Consider the following 17,593-nt stretch of genomic DNA (forward strand, 5'->3'; position numbering starts at 1 on the left):
CGTAAAATACTACATTCACTAGTAAGCGGAGAACCTATATGGTTCTCCATAGAGTGGAGGTTAAATTCCCAATATTTTTTACAAGGAATTCATTGTTAGCTATTCGCCCAACCCAGTGGATCTTTACAGTACATCAAACACAAATTGAAAACAACCAGTATTTTTTGAGAGATAAATGATCGAACCTGTCAGCTACATTTTCAAACAGGTACTCCACCTACTAGGCCACCATGTATATGCATATGTATTGCACCGTGCGATGGCTTTGTAATATTGTTTGTTTATAAAAATAAAAATACTATTTAAACAGTCACTGATGCTCAATAATACACTGGAATATAATACGGAATATAAACTATGTTACAGTATGTAGATATTATGCTTTCGAATTTTATTAATATTTATGTAAAACGTAAAGAAAAATGTGTTTGGTTCAAATCTCTTTGGTTTAGCTGTAAATAAAATCATGAAAATTTAATATTGTATAGAGAATAATCATATTTTTAAAAGATATACCTAAGTAGGTACGTGAAGAATTTTAATATTACAAATAGTTCAAGTATACTTATTCTTTATACTTGGTTGGTTATAATTATTTTTAGTAGTGGTAACAAATAAATAATAAAATTATCAGACAGTATTCGCCTGTCAAGTTTTCACTAGTTCTGAGCGCTGTCTGCAAATGCAAATTTTGTAATTGTGAGAAATAGTAACAATTCTGAACTAATATTTATTCGCGAAACGTTTCTTTGATAATCGGTTTAAGTCCTTATTGGAAAACTCAAAATGTGTGGGGGATTTACATGCTCCAAAAATGCCTTGACAGCACTCAACATATTGTACATTGTAAGATTTTTTTACGAATTTCTATCGTATTATTAATCTTAAAAGCCTCTGTATAATTCATGTAGAAAAGTGTAATAGATTAGTATATGTATTAAAAATTAATTCTTGGTTTGTTTTAGGCGGTGGCTTTTATTTTGATCGGAGTAGCCGTCTATGGACGAGCCTCTTCGATTATCCCTAATATTCCGATTATAAGCGGGATATTGGCGTGCGGAGTACTTCTGATACTAATTTCTATTTTGGGGATAGCAGGCGCCGTGAAACACCACCAAGTGATGCTATTTTTTGTATCCTTTGTCAAAATACCACCAATGAATGATTCAAATCTATATGCCAGTGAATTCGTGACTGTTACTTATTTATTATCTTTGATATTTTAATACATAATAATATGAATTAGCAATATTTACACTGTCATGTTATGTAGTAAGTAAGTAAGTGAACACAAAATTTCTCATTACTATGTCATGTGATTGTTATCTTTCACAGTTCTAAATATGTTTAAATATTTACATTTTTAATTTTGCAGCCGAGGATTATATTTCGGTTATTTCACTACATGATGTATTTAGGAATTCATAGCTGGTTAGATACAAAGCTTTTAATTGGAAAATTGTCTCATTGTGATTTCAATGACATGTTTGACCTTTCATTGTTGATTAGTCTGTTAAAATAACACATTTGAATTGTTTTGATCATTGTATAGATGGTTGCTAACTGTGTCTTTTTGGGACAAAAACTATGGTTTTTGGTCGATTTCATTTGTTGTTCAGGAGATGTTTTCACATAACAATAATCTTAAAAAAACTAAGGTCGCCATTAGGAGTAGTTATAACTTTAAGTTGGAAATAGTCTACTACTTAATAGTAATTAAAAAAATTCTCATCTGTTTATACCTCTGTACTTATAATATAAACGAGGATTTGTTAAATGGTAATCTTTAGTGTTTTAATAAGACATCAGTTTTATTTTTATACTCATACTCAAAACCCGACAACGAATGAATTGATCTACAAGACACAACACTTGGTGATAATAGCATTTTGTTTTTATTGAGTATTTGAGATATTTTCCATGACCATTCTATTCAGTACATGGTTATTCTATTCATGCTTTTCCTGATCCAATTCTCCGTGGCTTGCGCTTGCCTGGCCGTCAATGCTGATCAGCAAGAGAAACTGGCGCAGCAGGTACTACATTTCATTTATTCAGCTTTCATTTGATGATCTATCAGCCACAGTATGAAAATCACATTATATAGTTATTACTTATATGTATTACTCATTAATTATTGGTGTCTTAAGGCCAAATGCAAAGTTGTTGCCATTAAATTAATCTAACTAACATAAGTGGTGCTATCACAGTTTCAGACTTGAGAAATGCAAGTGGCATCCGTTAAAACAGTCAAACATATTATGAGACACAGAATTCAACCAAATATACCATTGTATTTTGTTTATTTGTACATAAGGTGAAACAAACCTCAATTTCTATTGAATTTCAAATGAAATACAACACTACATAATATACTTGACAGATATCTGTGCATAATACACCTGACTATTCTGATGACTGTCATCTGTGTTTCTCAATTCCGTTTTTATTGTGTGTGCTGCCACTCACTAAACAATCACTAAGCGTTATGCAGCGCTTAAAATGTAGCTAAACATCTGGCCTGGCTCTAAGTTATAATGTTAATTTCACACAATACTGTAGTTAGGTATAGGATTGAATTATTGCATGTTGCAAATCATAAGTACTTAGGCATATTTCAGTGGTCTTGCCTATGAATAATCTGAAAGTAATCTGTCCTAGAAAATGCTATGATTAATATTTTATTAATGCTGAATGACAAATTTAATTTCATACCTCTTATCTGACTTAAATTTTTAATACAATAATGCTTTCAATCTTCTAACTTACTGCACTTATTCATGAACTCTCAATTATTAATATAATAAACAGTGAATGTTTCAAAATAGATAATAGTAAGTATTCATGTATTACCTATTCTATTTGAACTCTCAATTATTAATATAATAAACAGTGAATGTTTCAAAATAGATAATAGTAAGTATTCATGTATTACCTATTCTATTTATGTTCAAGATAAGAATAAACTTGGGTATTTATTTATTTATTTATTTGTTTTCTGTCTATCCCTTGCTATTCTGCTCATATTCTCTGTTAATTATTAGGATACTTATCTTATTGATAAAATATAAAGGCCGTATTCCATAAGTATTGCTGCAAAATGAGAATTATTATTTACAACTGCGTTTTACTCAGTTATTTATTTTAACATTATTTAACTGTGATCTTGAAAATTAATCCTGTAATATTCCATTAGTGACATGATAATAAATTCTTATTATATTGTATAAAAATACAAATTATTGAAACAAAAGTGATTTAACTTTGCAATAAAGTGAGAAAATAACATTTATCTTATTTCACGTTGCAAAACAGAATCTACATGCTTTGCCTGTCTGCACTTACTATGTAAAATTTGTTGACAACTGTCAAATGATTTGATCGTACGTGCGTGATTCGTGGCATGTGCTGGAAAAAAATATTAAAAATTGATTGCTGGGGTCGCGATGAACAAGGGTTACCTGTATATCTTAGGATGTAGGATTTTGGATTTATCAATAATATTGATTTTTATTGTTTGAAATGTTTTCAGGGTTGGTCCACTATTGATGATGATCTCAAAATAGAGGTGCAGAGCACTTTTAACTGCTGCGGATTCCATGATAGAAGTGTCGTCAACACTACCATGTCCCATCCGTCATGTGATGCTGTCGATGTAAGAATCTTTTTATATAACTGAATGTTTCTGAGTGACATACATTTCCTCAGAGAAACTCATGTGCCATCCTCTTATGGTTGCATTTGCAGTGAAGCAAAGAAAATCAACTGACCAATTACGTTGTTATAAATATAATTGTGGCCTAACGATCATACTTACTTGACCAAGTCAAATTCTATAAAGCATTTTGTCATGAATATCAGATTATAGTATTCTCGATGTGATGTGTTTCATTAATACATATGTATTATCTAATGAGCTGTCCAAAATCAACTGAGTGTAATTACATACATAACAAGTATTTAGGTGGTAAATAGGATTATCTGAATAATTTTATAAAATGGTGTTCCCATAGCAATATATTGAAACCAATTAAAATATTTTTATGATATGCTACCAATTCTTTTTGTGTCAAATAATAAAAATCTTAATATAAGACGTAACAATACTTTATTGCTGTGTAGTACCGAAACAGTGAATTGTTTGGCTTTAATTATTTAAAAAAAATAGATCTAGGTACAGCTTTTTTTTATATTCATATTTGAAACCAACCAATTGGGGAAGATTTCAGATTGATTGGAGCAATAGCAAAAAAGATTGGCTAGTGACATGAGGGGCACCCATTGTTCAATGGAACCTCTAGCGGTGACAAACTGAGCTGACCATACCCTGCTTTCACCCCATCAAACTTAGTGGGGTCTGCAGTATAAGTTTATATTGTATTTTAGTTGAGTGGGTCGACAATACGCCGTTCTCTTTGGTTTTATGACTAAATTTTATTATTCTTTTTAGTTTCTTTTGGTGCTGTCTTCTATCGAAGGTTGACGACCAACTTGTAGTACACCTACATATCCTGGGCGAATTGTATCAGATCCCTAATGTCTTGAGTATTTTGACAGTTACGTAGCCAAGAGAATCTCATTACGTATGCCACCTTACCTATCCTACCTTTCCCTGCATTATGAATTGGAGTAAAGTTTAATTAATTAATTAATATTCCAGAAAATCTGCTGTGGAGGTGACATCAAGGACAATTGTTGGTGTCCTCCTTGCCTGGTTAATATGCAGGCCACCATCAATTATGCGTTTAAACTTTGCGGCGGAATCGGCTTGTTCTTCAGCTTCACCGAGGTAAAATCTCTTCAAAATTCTTTTTAGAATGTATGTTTTAATGTTATGAATGATAATAAATTTATTATTTTAAGATCTTTTTCATTTTATTTGATTGCACTGTTTTTTAATAATTCAAGAATTTGATAGTGGTCTAATACCAGTGGCTAAGGGTGGAGGTGGGCTGTTAAGATCCGATATAAAGAGTGCGCACTAAACTTAGTCGGTCATGCGTATTTTTTTTCTTTGAACTAAGACTACAAATTGCAAGATATTGTCGGTTAGTTTTTAAAATTATATTAAACCATGCGTAAACCAAGCCATAATAGATAGTAATAGTCAAAAAATATTTGTCTATCTATAAAATATCAAAAATTATGCCACCAAATCATACATGATTTTAGATAGTTTATAGATAGAAGAATATTTTTTTATTTACTATGATTCGGCAGGGGTAGAGTTGGGTATTTCCCGAGAAAATCTCAATCTCGAGATTCGGGATTTCCAGAAACGAATTCTCAGGAATTCTCGATCGGGAAATTTAAAAAAACCTGTAAATATCCTAAAATTAGTGTAAAAACAGACGAATTCCAAAAAATTATGATTTTTTTTTTATTTATGTGAGAAGACAAACAAAATAGAAGTAGAAAACAAAAATAATTAAAAACATTACTTATTAAAATGGAATTTCAAAAAACACAGACTGTCAATCGCGTACGCTTTTGAGATACAAAATTCTCTGATGTTGCAAAAATTGCGCTCATTTTGATTCGATGTTGGCTTAATTGTGTTAAATGCCCCGATCAGTCTTTGAACGTTTTGTGTTTTCTGTACATTTTTTTCATATAGAAAATCGTTTTTTCAATTAATATTTGATAATAAAGAAATCCCAAATCGAGAAAAGATTCTCGAGATCCGGGATTTCCTGAAATGGTAAAAATTTCAATTCTCGAGATTCGGGATGGAAAATCTCTAAAATTTCTCGAGAATTCCCATCGAGAAATTCCCGAAACCCAACTCTAGGCAGGGGAACATGAATTTTAAAAAACTACACAGCACAGCACCATCTGTAATTTGTATTCTTAGTTTCAATGAAAACAAATAAGTATGACTGACGAAGTATAGTACATATGCACTATTTATGTCGGATCTTAACAGCCTACCTCCTCCCCTCACCGCTGTCTAATATACTTGCTTATGTAGGTACATATTCAACAACATCTCGATACTTACATTTTTGAGATTTTACTCTCCGTTTCGTATGTAATATGAAATTATTTAAATAACAATACAATATACATAATATTATATATTATTTGATTTTTGTCATTGCTAATAATATATTAATTGTTTTCACATACTCAACTTTTTAAATAACATTTTAATTCACTAACAAAATAAAATTACTAAACATGCTATCAAATATGAATTTTCCTAATATTATAAATTTTGGTATGTAGGTAGATTAATATTATGTAATCATATATTGAATTTCATCCTGAGCGTTATTGCTTATTTTCCATTTTAGTAACTAGACAGGGCTCAATAAATAATGCTAAATGCGTAGTCCGTAATTTTTTGACATTCAGGGTTTTTCCAAAATTTATCCTAATCTAACGAAACTTGACTACAGTATCGCTGCTCTCAGCGAGCAAATTTTATCTATACAACAATTTGTTGTGTCACTTTAAGGCTCTAATACCCTATTATGTTAGATTACATATAATTCGTACGTAAAGCATTTCACCATATACTATACGGTCTCCAATTTTATTAGATTCAATATGAACATTAATTCAACTTTCATAGCTGATTTTGGCAAAATTCATGAATTCAAGAATGAAAACCTAACCTAACCTAACAAATAATCCAGTATATCTACTATTTTTAAAATTTGTTTGCTGCTGGCTTCCTGTAAAGTGTAAACCGACAAGAACCCTGTTTCATTTAGACATGAATTTTATGTCCGTTTACGACCCAAAGAGGTTGGACGGTCTTTAATATATGGCCATATATTTCCTATACAACATTTCATGGTGAAATGTGATACGGCGAACTGCAAAAGTACAAGTTTCCAGTCATGATTATGTTACACTGTAAAATTTTTCACTGTTTAAATAGTCAATCATGCAGCCTTAGGGCCAATTGTAAAGATGTTAACGTTATATAAAACTAACTAATTATAAACCTTACATGGCGTTTACATGTGCCTGAATTTACTGCTGACAGTACATATTATCGCAGCAATAGCAAAAAAAAGCATGTGTAAACAAGTATTATCATGCAAATTGGAAGATTGCATGCATGGATCAAAAAAGTTCAGAAACTTCTGAATTTTCACGCGACATTTGCACTGCGATATCTGCACCTGCGCAGTAGAACAATAGTGGCGAACCTGCCGGTTGACCGCTTTCGCGACCTGTCAAATACTACCAATCAATGATAACATCGCATCTCGCTTACTCTTGAAGAATGAGATTGGCGAGACAGTCAGCACTTTTACGTGTAAACAGTTATTATCGTGATATTTTAAAATACACACTGTTGGTGCAAGTAAATCCATGCACATGTACAGGCACTCTTATGCATAGTTGACACAATAAATAACTTAGAAACATCGGTTTTGGTGATAAAAATGCTGCCATATTTAAAATTCTGATTTTAAATATTTTTTTATTGGCATAATATAATGGTGTAAGTACGAAAACTGCACAGTATAATTTGTATTGTCATAAATTATTAGCTAACATTAACTTGTATAGTAAAAATTATAAAAAGTTTAAGACATTTTCAATTTTGCCATTTTTTTGTGTCTGCTTTAATAATTGGTACTCGGTGTAATTCTACTTTTTCGGAAAACAGTAGATAATACGAGGGTGGGTCAATAAGTCCTTAGAAAAGCCGACAGGTGGCGCGACTAGTACTGTAAGCGGTTTGTTTTCATGCAGCGGCACTACCGATTCAGTATGCTGCGAAGTTTTAATCAGATTGGTCGGGTTGTTGTGTGTTTCTCGTACATTTAAAAAAAAAATTTGCTTGTGGAAAATGGAAAAATGGAAAATGGAGAAAATTGAGTTTAGAGCTGTTATTAAACATTTTAATATAAAAGGGTTAACAGCAAAGGAAATAAAAAATGAGTTGGATTTAGTTCACGGCATATCTGCTCCTTCACTTGCAACTATTTATAACTGGTTAAATGAATTTAAACGTGGTCGTACATCAACAAAGGATGAACCACGCTCAGGACGTCCTGTAGAGGTGACTACACCAGAAATGATCAATAAAATCCACGATATGGTGTTAAGTGACCGAAGATTAAAGTTGAGTGAGATAATTGAGGTTACAGGGATCTCAAAAGGTAGCGTCATTTCTATTTTACATGACAAATTGGGCATGAAAAAAATTTCTGCAAGATGGGTGCCGCCGCGTTTGCTCACAGTCGACAATAAACGCAATAGGGTGGTGGCCTCTAAAGCCCTGTTGTCGCTCATGCAACGCAATCCGGATGAATTTTTTCGTTGCTTTGTGACTGTAGATGAAACATGGATACACCACTATACTCCCGAGACGAAAGAACAGTCAAAGCAGTGGATTGCGAAAGGCGAACCATGTCCAAAGAAGGCGAAAACCGTAAAATCAGCTGGTAAGGTTATGGCTACTGTATTTTGGGATGCACGTGGAATTATTTTCGTTGACTATTTGGAAAAAGGAAAAACAATAACAGGGGATTATTATGCATCTTTATTGGACCAGCTAAAAAACAAAATTGAAGAAAAACGGCCTCATTTAAACAGGAAAAAAATCCTCTTTCATCAGGACAATGCCCGTGTTCACACATGTTTACGATCAATGGCTAAAATTGAAGAATTGAAGTTCGAATTGGTCGACCACCCACCGTATTCGCCAGATTTAGCCCCCAGTGACTTTTTCCTTTTCCCAAACTTAAAAAAATGGCTAAGTGGACAACGTTTTTTTTCAAATAAAGAAGTCATCGATCGGACAAATGCTTATTTTGAGGACCTTCCGAAAACTTATTTTTCTGACGGTTTAAAAAAAATTGAGAAACGTCTAACCAAGTGTATTGAGCTCCAATGAGATTATGTTGAGAAATAAAAAAAAAATACAAAAATAAAAACTGTTTTAATGCTTTTTTCTAAGGAATTATTGACCCACCCTCGTATTTAAAACAATATTTACTTGATATATGTTTATATAATGTATTTATTTGACTGCTGTCACTTCTGTTTCAAGTTCCCTGATAAGAAACCGACTCTTTGCGATTTGCGCCTGAAAAACGGCTATATAATGCATAATTCCACTTATTTACATAAGTAGTACTATGCATTGGGCCCTAATGTGCTATATTACTAATACATACATTGATAGGTGGCGGTGTGAGTTTATTTGTTGAGCCCTGTCAATAACAATGATTGAATAATACTTACTACTATTGCATGTTTTATTATGATATTGGTCATTTGCAGTTTGTGGGAGTGTGGTTGACAGTGCGTTACCGCAATCAAAAGGATCCAAGGGCTAACCCTAGTGCTTTTCTGTAAACTGTTTACTTTCCTCTGTCGGTTGACATTTCATCACCTGGGATTAAGGTGCTTTAACAAATACATATTATATATACCTCTCCATTTAACATTATGTGTACTGTAAACTGTCGCTTCTGTAACGTTCGTAATCATTGTATTGTCTTGTACTCCTATACCTTGCATGACATCAAAATACTCAATGAAGAAAATAGTGGTGCAAGTGTTCATAGTCATACATAAATGAACACAATAATCTCCCTGTTGATGTTAATATTTTATGAACACATCTTGTAATCTCTATCGCGTTCAATCATCACAATTAGAGCAATATATAGCAAGTTAATATTAGACAGTGATCAATCTGTTACGGTATACATGCAGTATATTATTACATACGCAGTAATGCCAAGTAATGTATGGCAATTTATTATATTACATTCGAAAATTTCTGGTTAAATTGAATATGGTCATTTTTTGTATTGAAACTGTCTTTTTTTATTTCTCCAAAGAGAGCTGCAAAATCACCTATGTTCATACAAATATTAGTTACTATTATTGATCCAGTAATTTCATAGTATTTTAAGCTGTCACTGCATTATGTCTCTGTCACTGCGCTGTTTTATGCATTGTAATTTCATTGTTTACTAATGGAATAATGAATCAATTCGCATTATTGTTGATTTTTGTACGGTGTGAATATGTGTCTAAAAACATCAATTCTCAGGGCAGCTATTTGTAAGGTTGGTATTCTGTGGTAAATCAGGAATGTTTTTCAATTTTAGTTTGTTGAGAATTTACAAGCATTTTACTAAAATTTAAAATCATCCAAAAACATAATATACTTAATCTGATTTACCACAGAAACTCAAACATACTACCCTGAGAATTGATGTTTTTAGACTTATCAACATATTCACACCATACACGGATACATTATCATAAAGTTATTACATGATTTTTCAAAATAATAATGTAATATCACTGTTTAAACTGAGTAAGATGTAACATTTGTAGTGGTATTTTGTACATTTTTTCTTCATTGATGCATGATTACTTATTTATTTCATTATTAGACTTACGGGTCATCCATAAAAATGATGTCACACGGTTTTCAATATTTTTGCCCCCCCCCCTCTCCTGTTCCTTGTCATACTTCATCACAAAATCTTTAACCTACCTGTCTAAATTATGTCACATTTTTGAACTCTAATGAAAATGATTGATGTCAAAATAATCAATAAACAAAATAAATATTTTATTCTTAGAAAATAGAGTTTATATTTCGACATCACATTTTATATAACATCCTCTATCCCATTTATCACAAAAAATCACTTATCAGATACCCTCCCTCCTTTAAGACATGTTATCATATATGGAAGACCCAGTTTTATTAATTGTCTGTTAGTTTTAATAAATGAATGATTAATGTTTTTTATACTCTAGTATCTCTTATATTTGATTGGGTAACTTTTTTAAAAATATAATGTTATCTATGGTGATAGTATTACGATTTCGTTAGAGAATTAAATACCTATGTTGTTATTGAACATTGCAGTGGTTTTTCTCTCTGCTGAAAGTCCCGATTTCTATTGACTGGAACAGCTCTGTTACTCTCGATAATCTTCCGCTATTCTCTCTTGCACCCCACAGTTCTGAGAGCCATTAGTATCTAGATTGTCGGCGCTTATGCCATATCGTCAAAGAAACCGAAAATGCAGCGTTCATGCAATGAATGTAAATAGAATTCAGGACTTCTTCCTTCAATACTATGCCTCGAAAGAGTCCAGCTGTTTTCTGTCTCTTGCATTCAGTGTTCAATCATAATAGACGTCTTTTATTGCGTTTAGACATGTTCTTGCTCTTCCAAACTCTGTCTAGCTTAGCCATGGCAGCTTTTATCATATCAATTTCTATAGTGACCTCAGGTTCATAATGCTCATTTTCAATTATACATGAGGTAAACAACGTCATGGACGATTTTCAGAATAATCAGTGCCATGTTTGACATTGTCGGCAGCCTGTTGGATCTCTCTGTGATCGTTAGTGTGGTCTTTTACCTATGTACCTCGAGGTCCATAATGCTATTCTCTTTTTCTCTATGCAGGAGTTGGATCATTTCTTCTTGAGGCTTAACGGTCAGAGTAGTATCATCGGTATATCAGACGTTAGAAAAATATTTACCGGCAATGGAAATTCCTCTATTTCAGTTTATAAATTGGGAGTGAGAATCCTTCCTTGTCTCATTTAAACCTTGTTGAGGTCACATCGTTTACCTTAAACTTGGCATAGCTGTGTGCACATTTCTAATATGTAATACAGTCACATTTTATCCTATTTAATGTGGTCAAATGTTTTGCTATAGTCCACGAATCAAAGAATGGTAGGTATTAGAATCTTCCAGCCCTCCTTAGTCCCTTTCAGTTTCGTGAATCTTGATTGATCACGAGGAATTTGCCAAAAGATTATGACGTTCCAGCCAGTTATTAACTTCATTCAGTAGTATCTTGATTTTATAGGACAGTAGGGTTACCATGCGATAATTTCCACACTTTCGAGTAGACCCTTGTGTATTCTGAATTTCGTTTTTTAAGATATCCTGCTTTTGATTACTTGTCTTATCTTAAATTGCATGGTTAGTGTAGCTGTGGTCACTGTTATAATAGGTGATTGAATTTATGTAGGTACCTAATTCAATTGATTATTTGATTGATTTCTTTCAGTCGAGATATTCATGCAACCATGAAAGATAGTTCCACTCAAAATACTATAAAAACTTCTTGATATTTTTTTTGCTGTATTTGTTAGCAATAATTGGTTTTTATTCGTGAACAATACCACTATAATTGATTTGCTGTATGCTTTTAGGTTACAATGCATAATCATACGTATGTGAATAAGTGGGATTATGCATTGCTCCGAATGAAAGTTATTATAGAAGAGTACTTAGACGCGTTCCCGTTCCAAGTAGAACAAAATTCCATGTATTTACATAAGTATTGATATGCATACGGCCTTTGGGAAACATAGTATCAACTATCTTTTAAGTTCCTTGCTCATCAAGGTTGTAGCAGTGCCACTCGGCGGCTTTACTATTATTTTTGCTATTGAAATGCCTGTGTTATAGGCGTTATAAAGCACACGTCAGTTACCGGCGTTGCCAAAATCTTTATGAGACAATGAAATTGCATCATAACTGTAGTAATTTGGGTAATTTAGGCAGTCTTTGAAATAAAGTTGTATATTTTTTACATAAAATGAAATTGCAGCTTTCAGTTTGTTATTTTATTCTGAGGCTTTTCGGTTAACAGTTTGTGAATTTTTCGATTCTAATGCTTTTCTTGTTTTAATATTGTGAAAGTGCCCACAAACATTGTTAATGGTTGAAGAATAGGTATATGAAATCATTGCAAAAGCAAGTTTCTATTAGTAATAAATTGTATATTGTAACAAATCCTATCATTCAAACCATGAACTTTTGTGTCTATGTTTCGTTTGAGATATCTATGTCATGAAAAATTGTGTTAATTCCATTATGTTATTGATTATTAAATTTCCTCTTGCAATGTTATGTACATAATTTTATGGTTTGAGTTGCAATATTCAAATACATTTCCTTTCCTAACAACTTGAGATTTCTAGTGATGGATATCAAAATTCATATTTTAGTTACCTACTAGTGTTGAGATTACAGTGAAAGATGTCACTCCTAGCATTTTTTTTTATTTTAGTTTTTGTATGAAACATTTTTTACACTCTACATTGTAACCATCCATTATCCTGCTTAGTTATAATTATTGAAGGTTTCTATACAGTTGTATGTTATAATATATATGATTTCTTACAGCTATTAGCAGTATGGCTGGCAAGAAGATATAGAAATCAGCCTGATCCCGAATACAAGATTCCTCATCCTCTCTTTTCTAGACACAATTATCAATATTAATTTTATATTATGTTTAATTAAAACAATATATTATATTCGACTGTAGACTGACCGAATGATATGCCGGGAAAAAATATGCAATGAATTAAACATTACTTGCCATGTTTGATTCTGGTGTACCATAGTTCTGTCCATTGAGCTAGTAACTATCAGGTGACTGCATTTCATATCATTATTAAGTAGAGACATCCGATATTAGTTACTTACATAACTGCTCCGTATAAATGACTAGGAAACGGTATGTGGAATACAGCGATTGCGTTTTACTTTATTTTGTGAATGCCAGAGTTTGAATCGAGTCTCCTCTTAGTTCTAACTCGGTGATTCTATCAGTTTATAAACAAAATTATATATACTCAAGAGTACATGGTATGCTATAGAATTTCCTAAAACAATTTTCTTTTTAAGTTTTCGATAAGACGTATTGTTAACGAATATTCTAATCATTTTGTTTATACTTTTGTAAGACCCCATGAGTTTGCATTATTTTCATTGTGATTATTTTAAGATGTACATTTCATTTACGTTAAGTTATTTTTTTTTATAAGCGTATTGTTTATAATAAGGTATCATTAGTTAATAATTCTTTTTACTTTATATAGCACTACTTATTATATTATAATAATTACTAATCTTCTAAAATTCGTGTCTTCGATAATTATTATTGACTAATAACGGTAATTTCTTGATAGCTATTGCTCGACTTACTCACACAAATATTATTATAACTAATCTCACATTTTTTGACTTTTAAGTTCTGATTATATTGAGATACACGTCGCGTACTGTCACGCTGACAAATTTAGTCTATAGTTTCATCATTTTGCAGAATATTTTGAACGAACACGATCTCTGTAAATTCAATAATGGAATAACTTAGTAATGAGTCTCTGAAATTCAATAATATTGTGAACATAACCCAACCTGCTGACCATAGATAATATACAACATTCTTATAGAAAATATACAGTGCCAACCACTAAAAACAAAAAACACGCAATTTTGACATGAATCGAAAATGATAAAAAAACGTTCATTGAATCATGCAGTTGTCGATGCAGTGCAGTACAAATTGAGGTGACCTCATTGTTCTGGTGATTTTGGCAGATTTTGCTAACTGACAATGTTCGTTTAAAGGTTCAAAATGTGCTACGGGATGGGAGCATCAGTTTGATAACATTTTAAACATTAAGAAAAACGACATTATACAGTTTTTTCCTGTAGCGTCAACTTACTGTGATATCACGTGATGGTACGCGACATGCACCATAATATAATCACAGCTTTATACTCAGAATCAACAATGAACTGGTTTTGTCAGCTGCATGCATATATTATTATGTAATATCTCTATTATCAAAATTTAACCCATTGTAAGTCGAGATCTATTTAAGCAGTTATTAATGATATTTTAAAATAGATAAATGCAACCTTTGTAGTTATTTTTTTAACTACTGTACCCAAAATGTGTTGCACATTAATTTAGCAATGAATTTCTTACTTAAATTGTATTAAAATTGTAAATATTTGATGCTTCTATTTATCTATAAGAGGGTACAATATAGATCTTGATCATTTTGTAGTGATCTACCTGCAATTGGGAGGCGTGTGCAAAAAGGAACCAACTAACAACTAACTCGGGCATAGGCATATATTATGAATTTGTAAACTATAATGTTATAAATAAAATCAAAAAGACAATATAAATCATACCGATATGTATATGGTCATTATAATATTAGTGGATTTTCCACACTTCTTACAATATTGTTTTATTCCTTTTTGCATAAGTTTGTCCAATTATCCGCATATAGGGTAACTGAGTACATATATATATTACTATTCTATACGTGTTAGTATTGTGAGACTTAGCTCTTTTATGATTAAATTACTATAGCCTCTATTTTTTCTAGTCAGTTAAATAAAGTTACGCCTTAATGTCACTTTCACATGAAATATTATACATAGAATACCGTTTTAGAAATGGGAGAAATAAAAATATTGACATTCGATTATATCCTTTATCGGTTTTATATATTTCTTACATACTGGCAAGGTGTATATTTACTTGTCTATTCAAAATAACACGTGCCTTTAAGTCACAAACTATTTTTTACTATTTAACTATTGCATATGAACAAGGCACGTCTCTATTGTATTCTTTGAATATTTAGCGTTGTATATTATATTTTTTTTTTCAATATATCTGCACTAGTAACTTTTAATATGAAAAAAAAATGTGATTTTATACAAAGGCTGTTTTTAATATCACTACGAGTCTTAGCTTTGTACTAGATGCAATATTGTAATGAAGGTTTTCTTTTTGTTTTGTTTCTCTAACGATAATAATTGACATTTTATCTTGATGACTGTATTCTGAACAAATCATAATATTATATTATATAATATAAGAATTAATAAGGTAATATTAGTTTCGTGAAATATGTTTGTATTTAATAAAGGTATTCCCAGTCATTTTATATTAATTATTGTGCTTTTAAGTAGACCGTGTCATGTTATTGTAGATTAGAATAATCTAATATTATAAACTTGCATTAATAAGTAAAAAAATAAATAAATAAAAATAAATATCATTCCTTCACTTGAATTAGAGTGTTACAACACTAGTGATACCTATATGGTAACAGCTGAAAAACGTAAGTGTTTTAATTAATTATCAATATACATATCGTCGTCATACAAGAGAAAGTGACCAAGTGCATTTTTTACGAAATTGGTTTTATTGACTATTTGACATCTTACTAACATAATGGTTGTCTGGAAAAAATGACCAACTGAATTTCACCCTGGAAACATACTATCTCGAATTTATCAAAATGACTATCTGCATTAAAACACATTTTGTTGACAAGCAAAATTGACTATTGGACACATGGTCATTTCTCTTTGTAATCTTTTACAATAAAAAAATGACCAAGTGACAGTTGGGCAGTTTTCCTTGTAGTAGTTATTTTCAACGCCGCGAAGTTAGTCATATATTTCTTACGAAACGTTTGATTTTTCAATTTTTTCTCATTGTAAAGTGATAAAATTCGTTCATAAAATGAGTTGTAGAAGTAAATTAATGGTGGAAATGTATCAAAACCAAGACAGAGGTGATTTGGAATCTATTTTTTTTTTATCCATTGTATAAACATAAACATCTTCAGAGCAGCTCAATACCAAGTCAATTTGAAAGAAAAATACCTATACTTCATTTTTGTTTCACCTTTATTCCAAGAATGAAAACTGACCATCTGCAATTTTTCCATTAATTCATGGGTGGTAAAACTGACCAACTTCGTTTTGTATTTTTAAAAGCTAGAACAAAAGTGATTTTTTATAATATTATAATTTCATTTTAAAAGGAAATATCATATCTACACCCACAAAAATAATCAGAAATGTGAATGCAATATAAGGATTTTTTAGACAGATTACGAATGTTAAAATGGCTCTCCTGAACAATTTACTATTTTACACTTGGTCACTTTCTTTTGTATGACGACGATATAACTAAAAATATTAAGATTAAATGGAATTTTAAATTGAAAGATAAACTATTATAAATAAAGCTCCTTCACTTGGTCGCTCCACTGCACTGACACTTTTACTCTATTTTGCCATCCCTGGCTACCCAAAACCACCAGTGTTTCCAGGTTATCCGGTCCGCGCCGAACGATAATGTCAAAAAAACTGAAGAGTGCGTCTTGGACATATTGTCGAGAGCTGTTCCTTAATCTGCAGGCTCTACTTGATTGACTGGTTTGTCCTGTCCTCTGTCAAAGAAATCCGAAGATTCGAGTTAATATCATGTTTATTACAAACCATCAAGAAAAATTGAATTTTTAAAAAAAATATATATATGCATCACCATGTTTGATCCTAATCGATAAGTAAATCAATGTTAGCTTTCGGTGCAACTTGTGAACTTTCCAGGATTCAAACTCAAGGCAAAAATAATATTTTATTTGTTTTAAGTTCAATACTTAAATTGAATTTAATTACATGTCTTGGAATTCTATCACTAGATGTCACTAGTGTAGTAAACATTTTTAAAGTACGCATTTCCCGATGACATTAATGGGAAATATGTTTATTTGATTATAGACGTTAGTTATAATTTAATGTTAATCCTTAAATTCAGAAAGAGCAGGCATCTATTTAATTAGGACATAAAACTATTTTCTATTTTTTTTTGTCAAAAAAATTAAAATTATTTTGGATTGTATAATGCATAAATTTATGTGATTAAACGAAGGACACCATATTTTTTATCTACTTATTTAAATTTCTCAATAATTCATTGTTTCAGATGAAATTTGTTATTGAACTCAT

General features: G+C 31.4%; 1 protein-coding gene across 2 annotated transcripts; it reads left to right on the top strand.

Moving 5' to 3' along the window:
* The first annotated feature begins 651 nt into the window (after positions 1-651).
* On the top strand, positions 652-15,903 carry Tsp97E (Tetraspanin 97E). 2 transcript variants are annotated; one of them, XM_085959324.1, is made up of 7 exons: positions 652-846; positions 966-1,133; positions 1,938-2,036; positions 3,533-3,655; positions 4,661-4,789; positions 9,253-9,375; positions 13,157-15,903. In XM_085959324.1, exons 1-6 carry the CDS (start codon positions 787-789, stop codon positions 9,325-9,327), a joined length of 654 nt encoding a protein of 217 aa, XP_085815450.1. In that variant the 5' UTR covers positions 652-786; the 3' UTR covers positions 9,328-9,375; positions 13,157-15,903. The 2 variants fall into 2 exon arrangements, with proteins under 2 accessions (XP_085815450.1, XP_085815443.1); XM_085959317.1 differs by lacking the exon at positions 9,253-9,375.
* Positions 15,904-17,593: the final 1,690 nt, after the last annotated feature.

This window comes from Rhyacophila brunnea, unplaced genomic scaffold, assembly GCF_057557595.1.
Source record: "Rhyacophila brunnea isolate RB1 unplaced genomic scaffold, BYU_Rbru_1.0 scaffold_11, whole genome shotgun sequence".
NCBI classification, from domain to species: domain Eukaryota; kingdom Metazoa; phylum Arthropoda; class Insecta; order Trichoptera; family Rhyacophilidae; genus Rhyacophila; species Rhyacophila brunnea.

Excerpts from the sequence above, each read along its gene's own strand:
- Tsp97E (XM_085959317.1), top strand. The coding sequence starts at position 787 with ATGTGTGGGGGATTTACATGCTCCAAAAATGCCTTGACAGCACTCAAC. Across the intron at positions 847-965 it reads CACTCAACATATTGTACATT|GCGGTGGCTTTTATTTTGAT; the intron begins GTAAGATTTTTT and ends GGTTTGTTTTAG. Across the intron at positions 2,037-3,532 it reads AAGAGAAACTGGCGCAGCAG|GGTTGGTCCACTATTGATGA; the intron begins GTACTACATTTC and ends AAATGTTTTCAG.